The sequence below is a fragment of the Pleurodeles waltl genome, chromosome 7 (assembly GCF_031143425.1).
Source record: "Pleurodeles waltl isolate 20211129_DDA chromosome 7, aPleWal1.hap1.20221129, whole genome shotgun sequence".
Classification (NCBI taxonomy): domain Eukaryota; kingdom Metazoa; phylum Chordata; class Amphibia; order Caudata; family Salamandridae; genus Pleurodeles; species Pleurodeles waltl.
Window position 1 is genome coordinate 1,479,693,880 of NC_090446.1, and position 19,100 is coordinate 1,479,712,979.

A 19,100-nucleotide genomic window follows, 5' to 3' on the forward strand; every position below is an offset into this window, starting at 1 on the left:
CTGCTAGGCTCCACTGCTGCCTATGTCCTGCTACGCTACACCAGGCTCCGCTCTGCTCCCCTGCCTCTCAACCTGGTCTAGGCTTCTTTATCCCTTTGCCTCCTGGTTCTGATCCTCTGCTCTTGGCTTCGTGGTTCCTCTAACCCGCCCCATGGCCTCCTGGTGCGAGTCCATTGGCTTCCTGGCACCTCATGCCTGCCCTTTGGCATCCTCGCATCTCGTTTTGTTTAGGGTCTTTCGTGAATACTTTTGTCTTGTGGTTTGCTTTCTTCACCTCTTTCTACTCATTCATGCCTGGTGCTTGCTGCTGAACTGTACTTGCTGTTAACACCATTCCTCAAGCAGGTGTTATTTATTTGCTATGAAGGAATATGTTGGTGTACTGAGTGAAAGAAGCGATACTTGGTGAACATGTTTGCATTGTGAATTAGAGATTTCGAATCATTAAAGCAGATGTGCTTGTGTGGACGCGGCAGCTGGTTCCTGCCGGATGAGTGCTTGTGGCAGCAGTGACTCGGCTGGGCGCTGGCTGGACTGAGAGTGCGGAGAGCGCATTGGCACTGGCAGTGGCTCGGAGAGCATGTACTCTTGGACAAGCGTGATGGCCTGCATTGTGCTGGGGGTACCTCAGCCTACCTGGATGGGTGGAGAGCCTGCTACACTGTGGGGCTGGGCCCCCAGTGGCAGGTGGTGACCCTGGCCTTCACCTTAAATTCCAACTCCCTGGTAACATAGTCATTTTAGCCAATTGTTGTTTAAGGGCAGAAATGTCCCCCTGCAGACTCACAATGTTACCTTAAGCCGCCATCTCCTTGTCAGTCACTTTGTGCAGGTCAGCCCAAAGCAAGTTGACCTAAATAGAAACTGCCTCAATCTTGCTTTCCAGTGCCGTTCAAGAACCCTGGATTGTAGCCAGCAAGTCTGCATGCAGTGGCTCCCTCTCTCTCTTCAGGGACGCACCTCCAGAGTCTGTGCTACCCTGAGAGGTGATCCTCTAGGATGGCTGCCTGGGCATAGTGTGATGCATGAGAGTGTTGCTGGAGAGCGAGCATGCAGACTTCTCCTTCCCCATAGTGCACAGCTCCAACAGCCACAGCGCGGACCCCAAAAGCGCATAGTAGCAAGCAAGTAGCAGCGGTTCACGTAGGACTCCAGGGCCAGGGCCATGAAGCACCAGTCAGTCCAGCAGTGCTCTCCAAACCTGAGTTCGAGCCCACCAAGTTACTGCAAGGATCACCCAGAGCCTGCAGGGGCACTAACGATGTAGTGGAGCTCAAGCTCCTCCTCCGCCACCAATGCCACAGCATCGAAGCCCCTAGGCAGCCCACGCCTGGCCAGTTACAGCACTACCGCTGCATCTGGGTCCAAGCATGGGGGCACCCCTCCAATGGCAATACACCCATCTCTTTCTCAAGCTCACCCCCAAACAGAGACCCCCGGGTGCCTCTGCTACTGCTGCCCCAGAAGCCTTACCTGTGAGGGGTGATGCTCAACCGTATATTGGCGCTCACCTCCTGTAGGACGAGTGGGGCCTCTCCTCCCCAGGGCCCCAAAGGTCCCTTCCAGCCAGCTGGTGTTGGAGCCTATAGCAATTTGGGTCAGCTAGGAATTGTATCACTGGGGTATAGAACTGGGAATGACACCACATATTTGGTTGCTGTACATGGATGATGCTCTGTTTTATTTCAGGGCCCTCAGAGAGTCTCTGGGGGTTTTGCTACGCCTATTTGATGACTTCACAGAGGCTGCGTCTCAGTCGAAAACAGTTCTTACTGTTCATGTTGGCAGCATTGATGGGGCTCCGGAAGGTCCGCCTTCCGGACCTAGGGCTTCAGTAGGAGCTGGATCTCTTTCGTTATTTGGGCATGATAGTCGCTCATATGAAAGAAAACCAGATGCAGTATAATATTGGCAGGGTACTAGGTTCGCTGTGTTGGGTGAAGTTTTGGAACTCATTTCCACTGTCACTTGTGGGCAGAATTTCAGTCTCTAATGTAGTGCTTATTCCATGCTGTCTGTATACAATACAGAATTCTTTGTGCCCCCTACCCTCTGGTGTGTACAAACAACTGGATTCAATACTCAACTCCCTTCTTTGGGCGGGTAAACGTACCAAGGTGGTCCCCAACACTTTGAAGAGTTATGTGGAGGGTGGGCCGGAGGTGCCTCGGCTGGAGTGTTTCTATTTTGTGGCCCATGTACAGCATGCTGCCAGATGGATGGATGACGACAGTAACTGGAAAAAATGGTTGTTGGCTGGAACAGTTTGGGGAGCAGACCTCCCAGCGTTGTCGATGGAGGGGGCAGGTACGTCAGTGGAGCTGCTTTATGTGGTTCGACAGACTGCACATGTGTGGAGGAGGCTGGTGTCAATGGTACTTCGAAGTGATCCCTTTCACACGAACTAGCAACATCGATCCTTGCTATGATCTGGCGCATGGACTCCAATATGTCCCTCCAAGCATAGTGGGATGGGAGCTGCACAATACTGGGGGATCTATACCCCTAACAAGTACTTTATATCCTTCGAGGATGCGCAAGCGTAGTTTGGGGTGGGGCCCGGTCTCTTTCTTCACTATGCTGGCTTGTTGGATATTGCTCGGCAGAACTGGATGGCGTACCCCGCAGTTTCCGTCGCGTCCAGTACACTGGGGGCGCTGCTGACCTGTGGGTCAGAAAGGCACTTGGTGTCATTGGTGTATAAAGCCATGGTGGCAGATGTTGCCCAACAGCTTGTGCGGCTCTGCTTTCATGAGGCTTTGACTTAGATGACCTGCTTTTGGATGCGGACTGGGCCCATGTGCGTGCCTCAACCAGGACTGTCTTAAGTAACACTTGTTTTAAATTGATACATTTTAGCTTTCTCCACCGTGCCTGCATATGATGCCTCTGGCTTTGAGCCGCATATCCCAGAATTGCACTTCTGCTTGTCTTCACTATGACTTCGTATGGGCAGACGTTATGCATGTGGCCTGGTGTTGCCCACCACGGCTAGCCTACTCAGTCCTGCTGGTGGACAAAATGTGGTACCCTTACTCCACAGTTCTGTCTGCTGGGGAATATTGCTAGATCCAAGTAGCAGAAAATGGCATTCAACTTTTCACAGCTTGACCTGGTGTTGGCCTGGCGGAGGATGGCTTGCTCTTGGATGCGGCTGGTGGCCCTGGTGGTGGAACTCTGGGACAATGATGTAGCTGAGTGGTCATTGGGGGAGGAACACCACATAAAACACAGTAGAAGGGATGAAAAGCTTTAGGATGATTTGGATACATAGGTGTCCCTGGTTGAATGTAGTTATACCAGCTTGCCTTTCTTTGTGTCACTCACTGTTCTGCTACCTGATAGATGTCTTCTAAATAATGATATGTTCTTCCAGCTGAATGTCCTGTACGATGCTTATGTTATAATGTGACCATTACTATTCGAGCTGAACGGTTGTTTGTAGCTGAAGATAGAAAACTGAATAAACGAAGGTTTAAAAAAAATATTTGAAGAGGGTACATTTACGGTGTTGAAGTGTTATAGCTCTATATCCGCCTTTTCCAGGAAACTCTCCGCACAGCTTTGGCCATGGGGGTCGACCGTGGGATACATGTTGATGTCCCGGCAAAGGACTATGAAAATCTCGGCCCCTTCCAGGTCTCAAAGATCCTTGCTGCACTGGTGAAAAAGGAGAACGTGAACCTGGTGGTGCTTGGAAAACAGGTGAGTGTGCAACATCTTAATGGTCTTTTTCTAATCCCATTCCGCATGCATGGCATGTTCTGTCCTTGCATATTCACAATTACATACACAATCAGTTAATCCCAGTAGATCTAAAGCTACTGGAGACTAATTCACGTCCATATGTACACATTTTTTTTTTTTAAGGTTACTGTTGCGAGTCTTACTATGGTCATACTAACAAACCTCAAGGAAATCATACACCACACCTTTAGTACTTAAATAGTAATGGGGAATATGTGTTTTGTTACTGTGTAGCTGGTGCTCTCCAAAGTATTACCCTCCATCAGCTCCAGCATCCTCCTGTGCAAGTATGCCCGAATCTCACTTCAGTCTGCTGGTTCGCAAGTTACTTATGTCCGTCACCCGTAATTTACCAGATTCCTGAGTTGAGAACATTAATAGGAACAAAATTAGATTTTGCATTTGCGTTTTTCATTTGTAGTCACAAATGTTAAAATAATTCTCTCTGCTTCCCGTGCCCCAGGAGCAGTACTTCAACATTATCTTTCTTTTCAATTGCCCATAATCCAATAGAAAGGATGAAGAATCCAACATGACAATATGTTGCTGGCCACTTTCTGAAGTCTGCATAGGCAAGATGTTTCCAGTTACAACTTTTAAAATATGAGAAATTCATATTTTCTTATGCTACATTGTTGCACTTTTATAAAAAGAACTTGCTTTGAAATGCTTTTGCCGTGTAGAAAAGTGCTGGAAATATGTGTTCTCCCTTCATGGTCACACCAGCCTCCACTGCCAATGAGTTATTGGAGGTAGATTGGATGAGATGAATAGTAAGTTGTTTTCTCTGGTGCCCAAGTACTAAACTTGGGAGGAGGGAGGTTCATTTGTGACTTCTATGAAGAGTCCTTCGGCGCAGAACCAAAATTACAAATAAGCAACCATTCCTTCTGCATCGTAGGATCTGCATTGATAGCTAAGAACATAAAATACATCAGCAGCCATTGGGCATGAAACGCAACAGCTATCTGACAAATACTGCAAAACATATCATATTCTGCATTTATAATGGACAAAAGAGATTCTTTAGGGCCACACAGGCAGCTACAGGGTCAGCTTTTGTATCCATTACACAATAGAATATGTGTACTGCCTTCCAGGTAGCTGCTTCTTACATTTCAGCTAGAGGGGTATTTCTCAGCCACGTTGGGGTGACTGCCCTGCCAGTAGAATGAGTTCTAGGTTTGCCAGGTAGAGGTTTATTCACTAGATGTTGACACAGGACAATTCAAGCCAAAAATCATTTGGAGATTGATTGAGTAGGAATAAGCAGACCTTGACATAGGTGACCACAATTGATAAATAGCTAGTTGGATTTCCCTATTGTCTTGGTTTTACCTAAATAAAAACAAATAACTCTCCTAACGTTTAATGGGATAAGGCATGCTTAGGTGGCATGGATGGACTGGATAAGCAAGTTTGACGTGGAGTGGACCCCAAACACAACAGACGATTATTCTAATGTTTGTCTTTGTTGAAGATTAGTGCATTACAGAACCAGGACTAAAATAAGGTAACTGTTTCTTCTGCAGGGTTTAACAACACTTTAACAGGTGCAGTTGTGCAACTAAGGAATTCATTTATGGCCATGAATACAGTAGCTCGATCTGTCACCTTGACACCCAATATAATATCAGTATATCACAGAGGCTTAAACCTCCAGTCAAGAGATAAAATCCCGGCAGAACTTAAGAAAAACAAGATTGACGCTGAACTACTACAAGAGACTCTCCACACTAAACTAAGCAGATAATAAAAGTAGCTCCCGAGTCTAGCGAGAGGGAACAGACTAAGATAAGGAGAAATGGAGAGACTGATGGTAATAAAATAAAAAGAGAAAAGCAGAACAAGCTCCCTGGGCTGCTGATCCACAAAACTACAGAGGAAAGGCAAAGAAGGTCAGATGAGTGGGAGATGCAAGATAGATTTCTTATTTCAGCCCGAGAAGGAAATAAAGTCCCAGCGTAGTAAGTGTGGAAGACAGAGGGTAAAACAGCTGTAAAGGGGGGTTCAGCTGGAGTTTAAAGGCAGAGGCTCATACATAGTGAGAAAAGGACAAACACAGGCTGATAGGGAAAGCAGAAACCGAAGAGGAGATTTGGAGATGGAAACGGAAGAGCCAAACAGGAAGAGTAAAGACACAGATGCAAAAAAAAAAAAAAAAAAAGTAATAATGTCAGCTTTTGAAATTCCTCTTGCTGGCACAAGTTCCTGTTTGTAAACCTGATGTTTTTATTTCAGACTTGTGACTAGTTGTGAATCTCGGACTTTGGAGAGTAAGTCATATTGTCATGTGATAGTGTAACAGCATCTTGGAAATTTTCATAGCATACGAATATGGCACCTCCCTGAATATGGGCTGGAAGCCCTCATCCCTAGTATTCTTTGCATATTATCAAGCAAATGACTACATAGATGGTTTCCTAATTGATCCTTTTTAATGTTGTGGTTGGTGCTCCTACAATGCAAGATGTGTCTTCTCTCCTAGCTTAGAAATATACATTTAGTAAGCTTGATTTGATGACCTTAACACATAAAAATATGAATTGACCATTGTAAGGGTATGTTCAGCCATGCCATTCTTTCATAGTTTGATTTTCAGAATGTGCACCAGTGTACCTAAGAAGTCTCAGTTGTTGACATTACCCATGTCACCCTTTCCTCTTTATGTGTTCTAAATGATCCTTTGAGACTTTGCTGATAATATTAGCAGAGCTTTGCTCACATTTGGTAGCACAGGTCAGTCTTCTGACAACATGCAGTTCTAGTGCCTAACAAACCAACATCTCAAAGGTACAGTAAGTAATGGAGAATTTAAATGTTGGCAACCAGTTAAAAAGAAAATTGAGGCTCCAATTGAAACATCAAGGAAGAATTAAAAAGAGTTTGAAAGAGGTGAAATTAAAATAGCACCAAAAGCATGCAGTGGTTAATACGTGATATTTAAAATTAATGGAGAATCACAAAATGTAAAACATCATCAAAAAAAGTTTACAACACACTGCATTACGGATTAATAGGGTGAACAATTACTCAAATAAAAAAATTATAAATCTTGTTAATCTAAAAATTACAGAGGGAACAAGAGTTAGAAATATAGTACAAAATGTACTATGTTGAAAATGAATGTCACTTGAAAACAAACTGTTGTAAATTCAATTATAAAAATTCCCCTAATAAAAACGATCAAAATAATACTGTAAAGATCCAGTAGAAAATACAGAAGATATAACAAAAGGTACAAAATCTGAATTGTTTAAAATTGACTGGGACCAATGTACACGCTCTCAAGCACTCTTTTGGGCATTCACATCCAATTGGGTGGCATGTCTTACTAAAGGATTTTACTGATTAATTAGAAACTTTTATCAGAGTAAAAAAACATGGCAATGACTCAAGTTGATTTGTATTTCTCAAGCTAGATAACCTGTATGATCGTTCTCAGACAGCCAGAGAAACAGGGGCCAGATCCGAAATCCATCACTGGGTGTAGGCTCTGGGTGCTTGTTACAATTTGCAGGAGCTCCAGGACTACCCCAGGCATCTTATATAAAGACGGCCAGGTCCAAAGTCAAGCTGCTGTTCTCTTCAGGTTTAGTGGTCAGAGAGAGAGAGCACCTGTTGGATATTTCCCAGGACCGACTTCCCTCTTCAGAACAATACTTCTTAAAGATGGCGGTAAAACAATTTATGGAATACCGATTTCATGCTTTCTGTCCACTCAACCACCGCTCACACTGTAGGAATTCAATACAGCCTTTAGCCAGCGTATGGCACCACTGTTTAAACCAATCCAAAAAGCAGACTTAAAGTTCCTGTCCTGAAAATTGCGCAACTGATTGCTTTGACATAAGCCAGAAGGGTTAGTGAACTTCACACTTTTCACCAGTTCTCCCAGGAATAGGTACTATGAATAAAGTGCCTTCAAAATTCAACCTCAGTGAGTCGGTGGTAGAATTCTGTACTGGGTGTCTGCAGGTGTCTAAAGTTTTACCTGGAAAAATGTTTGGAACACTAACTATCTTTGTGTGGTTCTCAGATATCCATGAAAATGGTATCTTATATAAATTGGGCTTAACATGATGGCTCTTGGCCTGCAACCACTTCTGTTGCACAAAAAAGCAAAAGATCCCCAGTGGGCAGTGGTGGGGATTCGGAAAGTGAATGCACAGTCTGCTCGAAGCATGTCCTCAGTAGCTGCTCTATGTGCTGGTGTAGCAACCAGAGTCATCCGGAACAAGTACATGTTTGCTAAACACAGTTGCCTGGATATGAATGCAGTGGCAGATTTTTTGGTGGGACAAGCAGGTCTGCACAACCTGTTTTCTGTGAGCCCACTTTCCTGCTTATGGGTATATGCTTGTTAGTGCTGCACACTGTAATTCAAGCATTTTAATCTATGAAAGATCCAGAGCAGGGGAATAATTGTTTCCTACATGTGTCCTACAGCTCTCCAACATTGGTATCATAGAGTCAGTGACCATCACTCCTTTCCAGTCAGAGGCTCACTGCTTGCTTCGTTCCACACAGTTTTAAAGGCTTCCCACATTACATTCAGTGAGGCAAATGAGGGGTATTCACATCATAATACTTACTGATTGCATCCCTAAGAGAATCTTCAAACACTTCATCTCTCAGACACCAAGCATTAGGATGCCATATCCCCTTACCACCCCACTGAAGGCAGGACAGCTGCTCCTCCACTCGGACATTGTTTGAAAGACCTCTATGGAGATTTGTTGCCTTCCTAGAGACACTTGTGTGTGCTGCTGGGATAAAGATGTAATCTAGTTCTGAGTGGAACAGGTGCCACAGTTGGGGGAGCACACCTCCTGGCTCTGTTGACCGGGGGGCAGGTGGGGAGGTCAGGTATGTCAAAGGAACTGCATGTGTGGTTCAGCAGACTGAGGATGCATGTGAGGTTCAGCAGACTGAGGATGTGCGGAGGCGGCTAGTGTCAGTGGTATTTCGACGGGGTCCCTTTCACTGGGAACTGCTGATATGGATCCTTGCTCCGATCTGGCACATGGACTCCAATATGTCCCTCCAAGCATGGTGGGATGGGGTTTGCACAATGCTGGGGGATCTGTAAGCCCAACATGTACTTTATATCCTTCAAGGATGCGCAGGCGTAGTTTGGAGTGGGGCCCGGTCTCTCTTCCTTATGCTGCCTTGGCGAGATTGCTCGGCAGACCTGGCCGGCATGCCCTGCAGCACCCTTTGCATCCAGCTGGGTGCCATTGTAAATCTCTAGGGAAATCCCGAGCCTGCCTTCAGACATTCACAGCTGGCTCTCAGACCCTCCTGCCAGCTACCAGACATCCTCACTCTCCCTAAGACATCGCAGCTCATTTTCTCCATTTTCTGAAAACCCTCAGTGACAACTGCAGAGACCCTCAGTAGGATGTCACCCTGCCGCCTGTCCTGAGATGCCACCATCCAATATTTAAACAGCCTACCTTTGCGCTCAGAGATTCTGTGTGGCCTTGGAATTCATGGAAATGCACTCAGAGGCACTGATACTGCCTCTGCGCTTAGCTGAACTTTGCTCCATATCAGCAGCAGATGGGCCTCAAGAGACCTTTAGCTTGTTTTCAGTCAGTCCCTGTGCTCTCAGACAGACCCTCAAAAGACTCTTGTTTCACCCTCAGAGACATTCAGCCCGTCCTGACAGCTCCCTTCCAGACACTACCACTACCCTTCATGATACCCTTGGAAACAATCTGTCCTCATGCACACCCAGCGACTGGTCATCTTCTGGCCAAAACTCTTCTGGTCATCACTGACTTTGGGTGAGAAGGGGCTAGGTTGGCCCCTTTGCTTCACCCTCCTTCCCCATGGCTACTCCCTGTCTCCTCTTATTTTCACCTGGTATTTGTTTTGATTTTCTGTATATCTGTTTTCTGCTCATTACAGACTCCACCAATGCACTGAGACCTGTCAGAATCCTGTTCTTTTATAACTAGTTCTGAATGTAGTCATGCAGCTCTTGCGGCCCAGAGGCAGCCTGGGGTGTTAGTTAAATAAAACATTGTTACCTACTCGGTCGGCCTGCATAACATCCACTGATCTGCTTTCCCCAGGTGAAATCGAAATTTACAATGTTTTACGATTGCTAATTAAATTGGGTGGTTTTCAATGGTCAATGACATTTGCTTTGGTAACCCATGCACAGCTTTCTCCTGAACTTGTTAGATTTGCATATTTATGTGTTTATTCCTTTTTAGGCCATAGATGATGACTGCAATCAAACTGGACAGATGACTGCAGCCTTGCTGGACTGGCCACAGGTGTGTGATTGGGGTGTATTGGCCTTTGTTTTTTCATGTTGACTCCTGTGCGCTCCTCAGAAACGCTTGAAATACATGACAATGATTAGCCAACAAAAGCCTTTGTGAGTGGTATTAAATTTGTGCATATCTCTGAATAAATGTCTTGCAAAAACAGCACTGAAACCCTTCCAAAACAGAAATAAAAATGCTTTTTTATGGATTTATTCGTAGTTCCTATTATAAAATAGCAGTTTTTGCTTTGTGATAGCGCTGGCACATTTCTCTGGAAGCATTTACATTAGAAAGTGGTAACCCTTTTGACGAGTCTGCAGTTGATGATCTGTTAGTTTCAGATGGACACACATAATGTTCACATTTTATGATATAACTCACCTCATTCGAGTTTTTGTAGAGATCAGTAGAAAATATAATGTTCTGTATTTGGTTGTGTGTTGTATTTATCCTTCAATAAGGCTGCTTTTAAATGTTTTCTGGGTTGACCTAAGTGCTATGCAATATTACAGAAAGTCTTAACAGTTTGTTGCATCACCAAGTCAAGAGGGACATATCCAGTCCTCTACAGAATGCTTAGGTTGTGATTGCATATAATGGGCAGATATGGGAGCATTTTCAGTTTTCTCCTTATTTTTATAAAGACTTGTCCCATGCTCTTGTATAAAGGTAAAGATTTGTTGTTTGTGTAGAGCTCTTCCCCTAGGCGCTAGACAGACGGGCTTGAAGTGGTATCATTCCTTATCCATAGTTGGTGGAGTCAGAGCAGAGGTGATGTGGTTGAATCTATTCATGCCATAGATTGAACTGGTTGTTGTTGTGTGGATTTGTGCTCTCCAGGGCTGGCTGTAGTCTCTGCTGGAGTTTACGTTTGCATTAGATGATAATTGTCTTGGCAGGGTGTGATCTGAAGCAGTCATGTGATCTGCTGTTGCATGAGCAGCGAGGGGAGACTCAGTACCAGTTACAAAACTAGTAACTAGCTTTATCCCAGCGCTGCAGGGGTCATTGGAAGGTAAAATACTGGCTTAGACTTGAATGTAACAGTCTGGGCCATAGGGTGATGTGAGGTGCCTGCCAATTTGTTTGTATATCACTCTGGTATACATGCAATGCAAAACTGACTACTATTTTAGTTATGACCTGGGGTTTGGCTTGACTGGAGATCATCCACCTAAGGGAGTTTTCAGGAACATGAAAGGGCTTGGGGCTCAAAGCTGAAGCCTGCACCTTTAAAGGATTGCAAATGGTTTGCTGATGCTGACAACTTTGCTTGTTGTTCAAGTTGCAGTTTGGCTCATTTGGTGTAAATATGTGATATTAGACTGTATCCCTGCCTTAAAATATCTCTGTTCATGTCACAATCTGGATTGTGTTGCCTTTCTGGCTTGATGTGCGTGTTCTGTATAGGTAAACAGACACGAGGAATCCCAACACTTACTGTCATGATATCACACACTCATAATGCCTAACAACCCATACCCATTTTGTATATTAGACCATCTCTGAGAAACTGGATTATTAATTGGATGAGGGCCTACCAACCCCAAGGAACTCTTTTCAGGCTCAACCCTCAAAGTCACTACATTAATCTAAGCTTAACTCCCTGGTAGCAATTGCACAGAGCAGACAGGCTTAACTTAGAGCAATGCGAAAAGTATTTATACAGTAACAAAACAATAACTATAAAAATCCAAAACCGAAGTAGAAAAACAGATTTTAAGTGAATAAAAAATGACAAAAATCCAGTAAGGAGAACAGGAGCTGTGAATGTTTAAAGCTTTAAGAAGCTGAGGGCGATGGACCACACCAACCAGGTTCATCCTGGTCAAAGATTGTACCTTCTTCATTACTCCTGAAAGTCCCACTCCACTACTGGAGGATACTTCTGAAGCCCCCATGACACCAGAGGAAGCAATTACAGACTCGCAGTGTGTCAGGCAGAGGCACACTGCAGGGTTCAGGGTCCTTTCCAGGTCCAGCTGCCATTGGCCAGCTGGGAAGGTGCAGGAAAGGCCTGTTGTAGCTTGTTTATCCCTGTAGACTGAGAAGGTAAGCCTTATGACTCTTATGTTCCACCTCTCTGTCTTGGGAAAGGAGGGAGCAGGTCCAGTCATTTAGGGCTTCTCTCATGTCGCAGACAGCAGGTCCAGTTCTGTTCTTCCTCAGGTCCAGCAATGTTTTGAAGTGGGTGTGTAGAGATGCCACATTTATGCCTGACATGAGCTAGTGACACCTGGGCATGCTCTAAGCCGTGGAGTTAAAGTTCCCAGTACAAACCTACCCACTTTGGGCATTTTTAAGATGGCTAAATTCTTCGTCCACTAAATGTGGGCTCTGAGGGCTTGAGGTGTGTGTGTGGGGAGTGTGCTGTAGTAATCCTGGTGTCTTCCCATATCTAACATCAAAATCCAGTTTGTCGCCACCACTATACCCCCAGTAAACCGAGACTCAGATGTCTGGTAAAACAGTAGCAGGGTTTTTGAGCAACCAGACACTGGGTACTCAGAAGGTACAGAACAGGATGCCAAGACAATTCCTAAGTGTGCCCCGAGTGCTATGTGTAAACCCAGCAGACCTGTCAAACGGGATTTGACAATATAGTGGGTAAGAGGATGCCCACAGTTCCCACTTTGCTTATTCTGTGAGGTTCAGAGGAGTCATCTCTGCCCATTCGGATCAGCGTATTGCCTGCTCCTGGCAGGGATTTCACACTTCTTCACACCCCTTCAGATGGTAATCATTGGCTTGGCGAAGTTGGAGAGCAAATATAAATTAACCTCCAAGAATCTTAGGCAGGGAAAAGGTAAATTTCTAAATGTTACTTCTCCTTAACCATTGAATTAGATTTTAATATCTTTAAAAAAAATACCTGTTGAATCATTTTTCTCGTTAATCCCTTTCCCAAGATGCAATATTGCGATTTTAGTCTGTACTAAGGTTTTCTACAAAGCCTGCTAGGTCTGCAATACTGGGTTTATTTTGAGAGGTCGAATTGCAGTTTTCTAGTGCTACACTGGTAAGACTGAAGCTACAGTAGGGGGTGGCATAATAGGTGCTGCAATCCACTAGTGACATTTACCTTACAGGCCCTGGGTACACTTGTACCATAAACTAGGGACTTTATAGGCAAGCTAAATATGCCAATTGGGAGTATCGCAATTTATCATGTTGAAAGGACAAACCCAGGCACTTTACAACTGGTTAAGAGGAGTAAGGCGCAGAAAGTTACACAGGCAGCAACATGGGTAAGGCAAAAATCTGGAGGTGCAGCACGCAAAAGATGGTAATTTTCTACACCACTATTCAGGCAAAATTTCACAGTTAAGAAGGCTGCTAATGTGCAAGGTGTGCAGACACGATGGTAAGTTAATGTCACTGTGTGTGTCCAGCTCAACCAAACCTACTAATAGAAACATAACATCCAGCAGGACACAAAGAGTGCACTGGTCGAACATCCAACACAAACAATATTCTATGTAGTTGAATATTGCCAAGCTCACAACAGTACCAACTATATAAAATAAATGAACAGTTGTGTGAACACATGCTCATTCAAAACTGCTCATGCAGTATTAAGCACCCCCTCTTTATATAGTTATAATATATAACACACTGAATCAACAGGCCAAGGTTGACTTGGGTTCTATAGTCGTAATGTAAGAAGCAAAACTTAAAATTACATCACACATACAGCTAAATACATGCTGGTAGCCTTCACATTGATAATGATTGCTTATTTTGCACAAATATGATAAATTGGACCTATTACCTTGGTAGCTTTAACTGTCTCCTAACTAGATAAGTTTTATTAATGCGTTTTCGTATATGTGTTTTGGTATAATCTTTCTTTCTGCAAAAATACGTGGCATGACTGCTGAACGTTTTGTTTTTTGGGCTTATCTTTAACTATATTAATTGTTAAATTGTAATGAAATTTAATGTACAAATGTTATTAGATAACATTGTTATGCTTTTAGTAGACTTAAATAATAAAAATATGTTGAACTTGAAATACATGCGAAAAGTTTGTAAACCACATCACTGCTGCGTCAACTCAAACAGTCAGACTCCATCTGTCATTGAATCCTCGAAGCCAGAGTGTGAAGGATTCAAACTCCAAATCTGCTTCCAGGTCAAAGAATTGGAATATGACACTAGACAAAACACTGTAAAGTAACATACAATTGTTGTTTTAAGAGCTGGAGTGTAATAAGTAATTGCATTACTGTGCAAATACTGGGTGAAGGAGGGCTGTTACTTTTGTCAGCACTTGGGTATGACAATAAATTGCTGGGACAATAAGAAAGACATCAGTCTTGGAGCAGGATCTGATGTACACAGATTTGAGTTGTCATTACGCAGTTGGAGCTATACTGATGACCACGGTTCTATTTCTGGTTTGAGATTTATCTCATCATTTGTTTACATGTGATTGTCTGTTATACTTGTGTTTTAGACGCGCAGCCACTTCCAAGTACAATCTGGAAAGGATTGAGAGTCATGCACACTATGCATGTTGTAGACAGACAACATAAGGTGGAATGTTCGACCTTATCTGTGTGACCGTTTTGTCCAGGTGATTGTAGTAGGTTGAGATCAGTGGTGTTGAAGGCTTTGGAGTCATCTTTTGGCAACACGACTCCTTGGTCCATTTTGATTACTAGCTCCTCCCTGATGTTCATGGTGTTAGTTTGTGTTCCTTGGCAGGGCGTAACCCTTCCATTATTTTTCTCTGTGAATCAATGTTCCCTAAACTGTGGGTGAGTGAGTCCTGAGCCAATTTTTGCTGGATCAGGAAAGTCTGAGGAAAAAAAATAAACGTGCTTTGAACTTTTGTGTTTATCTTGTCACATTTGCAGTATGACAGAGACAGAAATCAAATGTCAGACTGCTTTATTCTTTTAACATTACAAAATGCACCTTCGCATGTCCATTAAAGGTAGATGGGTCACAAAAGTATGTCATCCTAAAAAGTGGGTCGTCATTCTAAAATAAATCAGACATTACAGCTGTAGATGATACTGTTCAGAGTGTGGTGAATTGACAGTGAATACATTTCCAAGAATCTTCAACATCTAGGCAAGCCTGAAAGTTGGTCTGCAGTTCACTGGGGCTGCTGTGTCTCGTGTTAACCTTTCTTGTGCGGTGCAGTGATAGCTAGTTCGAGATGCACGCAGTTCATTTTTCTGTTGGTTGAGGGGTGCGAGAGCTGGCAGACTCATTGGTGCCCCTTGACCTTTGACGGTTAGTGGGGAGGTGAGTTTAAATGCATTCCCTCTTTTTCAGTATTGGAGTAATACTCCAACATTTTTTGTTTTGTTTAAAGATACGCCATATATTTAAATAAATAAATAACAAAATGAGTAAAAGCAACAGATGCATATAGTAATCTTACTCATCATGCATTTGACTTCTAAGTGAAAATTGTTGAAAATCTATGGGAAGGGCCGATTATCATCTGCAACTTACTTACCGCCTATGTTCCAGGGAGATCTCTTCGATCATGCATTCAAGGGCTGACATCGGTGCCCAAAGTTAAAAGAGCAAGAAGTGGTTGCTGCTTCTTTGTGTATCTTGTTTCCAAGTGCTGGAATTCCATCCCTGCTCCCTTAAAAGTCAGCAGTCGTAAGTCGGATTAAAAAAAACGTCTTCTAAAGTGGGGACTCTAGATTTATAGGTTCTTGCAGATATTCTGAAGAGGCTGTTGCAATAAGCGCTTTAATAGCTATGATCTATATAAAAACAGCTAGAATTGAATTGAAGCATTTCAATCCCTTATTGTTTTCTGTACCAACATCTTATTGGAGTCCTGCCTACTGCTTGTCAGATGAATCTGAAATGCCACCAAGAAAACACAAGGTGCACACAGTGTTGGTCTATTCTGAATTGTTTTCTTGATCTCAGGAATGCAGATACCTCTGTTATCACCTAGGTCAGTGGTTCCAAACCTGTGGTCCGGGGACCCCTGGGGGTTCGCAAAGCCTCCTCAGGGGGTCGACGACTGCTTAGAAAATTAAATAATATTAACAGATTAGGTCCCCAGCTTTCAGTAATGACTCAGTGGGGGTTCCAGTAAAGATAAAGTGGGGGTCCACAGAACTGAAAAGGTTGGGAACCACTGGCCTAGGTGGTAACAAACACAGACTGGGTACTTCTAAAAATCTTTGACGAAAGAAGGAAAGAAAAATATAATTTCCTATGAGGGATTCCTGATGAAGGGCCCTAGTGTAGTTAAGACCTACTTTGTACAGTGAATAGCTACTTCTCCACCCAAAAAGATGTGGTTTACAGTTTCACAGGTATGCCAGTTGTCCCAAGGATCCCTTGGTTGGGCCCCATCCCTAACTGTGTCTCCTGATTGGCTGTGTAGTCTGAGCAGGGAGTGTTTTCGTTTTCACTTTGACTTGGTTACTTCATGGCTCCCTGTAGGAAACGCAACTTCTTTACATTTGCAGGGCTGAATTCACTGGTTACCTGGTAAACTTAGTCTTCTAAATACCAGTTCTAGTTTGGACAGTGTGCACCCATGCTGTTGCCCTCCCAGCACTCCTTGCGAATCTTTTGGAAAACAATTGTGAATAAGAAGCCAAAAATGATATAGGTATGTAATTATGTATAGTTACCCACATAAAAACATTCATGTTAATTTCTTTATCCCCCTCTGTTTGTCAACATGTTCGACTATTTGGGATGTCAAGAGTGACCAGCATCTCTAACGGAACCAAGTTCAGGTTCCCACACCAGCTTCCCCTCACTGCTTCTCTGTCTCTGTGATCTTCCTCCTCTTGTGTTCCAGCTTCTTTATTTCAGGGCTGTCTTTTTCATCTTATCCTTCCGGTAATTATGTTATTCTTTAGGGTTTTTTTTTTTAGTTGTTTTGTGCTGTGTGCTAGTGCCTCTGTTTTGGACTATCTTTGTTCATTATTGTCCTTTTGTTTTTTTTGTTGTTTTGTTCCAGTTTGTGCTGTGTGCCTTGTGTGCCCTTCTTTGTACAGTAAGACTCGCCGCTCACTCTCCATTCCCGACTCCCGCTTCCCACCTCCCCTGCTCCCCTCCCTTGACCTACTTAATGGAGGCCGCAGCGTGGGTGCGCAGCTGACGCATACAGTGGGCACACCAAAGGCAAGTCAGTCTGCGCCTGGACCGTGTCCTACTCCAGAGCCAAGCTCACTGCCCAGAAATACAGACCCCGTAACAAGGACTGCTGCTGCACCTCTCCTCGCTCTACAGCTCCACTGCCTACTACTTACCGCCCGATCCCTCTGCAAGCATGTGCCTGAGATATGGGACACCATCACCTGCCTCACCCAATATCATCTTCTGCAACGATGCGCTGTGTCCACACCCCTTTGCTACAAGATTGCACACCGCAACCGCATCAACAAACGTGGAGGTGGAATCTCTGTCATCTACAAGGACTCCATCTACTGCACCACCACCTCAGACGACTACATCTTGATCATGGAGCACCTCAACTTCCAACTTAGAATGGACCACCATCAAAGGCACCCTTGCCTACAGACCCCAAGGACTCCGCCCAGATTTCAGCAGTGCCATCCCTAATTTCATTACACCTACCCCCCCATCTCCCAGCCATCAACACCAAACATTACATTTTCCTCAGAGACCTCATTTCCACATCAAAGACTCTCAACAACATCAATACTGTCAACCTTCAAGACCCCATGAACGACATCAGCATTGCTCACATAGGCCACTCTGATCACTGCCACAGACGACAGCAGAGCCCTCCAGGACAGAGGAGACTCAGTCTCTCTAATCCTCCTAGAACTCTCATTGACTTTTGACACTGTCTCCCACCACACCTTGATCAAAAGGCTTTATCAGCTCGGCATCCAAAACGCTCAAAAGGATCACATCCTTCCTCTCCAGAAGAACTTAGTCGACCTCCCTCCCTTCACCTTGGAGCCAAAGAACATCATCTGCAGTGTTCCTCAATGCTCATCTCTCAGCCCCACACTTTTCAACACCTACATGAGCCTCCTGGCCAGCATTGTCAGAAACCACAGACAGAAAATCATCTACGCGGACAAGCCCCAGCTTGTGCTCTCTGTCTCCGAAGACCCCTCCACCATGAAGGCAAACTTCCACCTCAGCATCACCACCTGCGTGCAAGACAACTGCCTCAAACTCAACACAGATAAGACGTAAGTCCTAACCTTTGGGAGCACCACCACATCAAGGTACAACACCTACTGGGCACCGACCTGGGACCGCCTCCCACACCCACAGACCAAGTCTGGAACTTCGTAATCATCCTGGAGAGTAACCTCACTAGGAAGAGGCAGATCAACGCAGTCTCCTCCATCTGCTGCCTCACTTTAGTAAGATCTTCAAATGGCTCCCTGAGACCACCAGCCATACCTTTACCCAGGCCCTCGTCATCAGCTGCCTGGAATATGGCTCTGTGTTCCGGAATAACATCACACCTCCTTAAGAGACTTCAGACTATCCAGAACTCAGCCGCCAGACTCATCCTCGACCTCCCCACATCACCCTCACCTGAAAAAAACTCCACTGGCTCCACGCACACAAGAGCTTCCAATTGAAAACTGACACACGCCTACAAAGCCCTGCACAACCAAGGCCCAGCTTACATCAACCACCGCCTGAACTTCCACCAACCTTCTAGACTCCTGAACTCCGCCTATCTCTACCTCGCCCACACCCACAGCAGCAACAGTGGAGGTCTTTACACCTCCTACCTCGCCAAAAAATCATGGAACACCCTTCGCATCTACCTGAGGACATCTCCCTCCCTTTAGGAATTCAAAAGGGAACTCAAGACCTGGCCCTTCGACTGAGACTCCTGAGCAGCCTGAACCCAACGCCTGGATACTCTCTGGGTGATTAGTGCATTATACAAATCCAGATTATTGATTGATAAATATTGTAGATAATATATTCAGTGGTGGTGAGCTGAATGCACGGTCACTAGCTGTGCACTATTTGTACTCTATACTCAGTAATGATTACCGCTTTCAATGTACTATTTACAAAAGTAGATCCAAGGTAGTATGTTTAGATGCCAGTAAATATACCACG

General features: G+C 44.4%; 1 protein-coding gene across 1 annotated transcript in view; it reads left to right on the forward strand.

The window, feature by feature from the left end:
* ETFB (electron transfer flavoprotein subunit beta) overlaps positions 1-19,100 on the forward strand; it is a 244,895-nt gene that overhangs the window by 108,244 nt on the left and 117,551 nt on the right. Inside the window, exons 3-4 of the mRNA XM_069201211.1 lie at positions 3,547-3,705; positions 9,975-10,037. Coding sequence (XP_069057312.1) covers positions 3,547-3,705; positions 9,975-10,037 — 222 coding nt within the window. The remainder of the gene's footprint in view (positions 1-3,546; positions 3,706-9,974; positions 10,038-19,100) is intronic.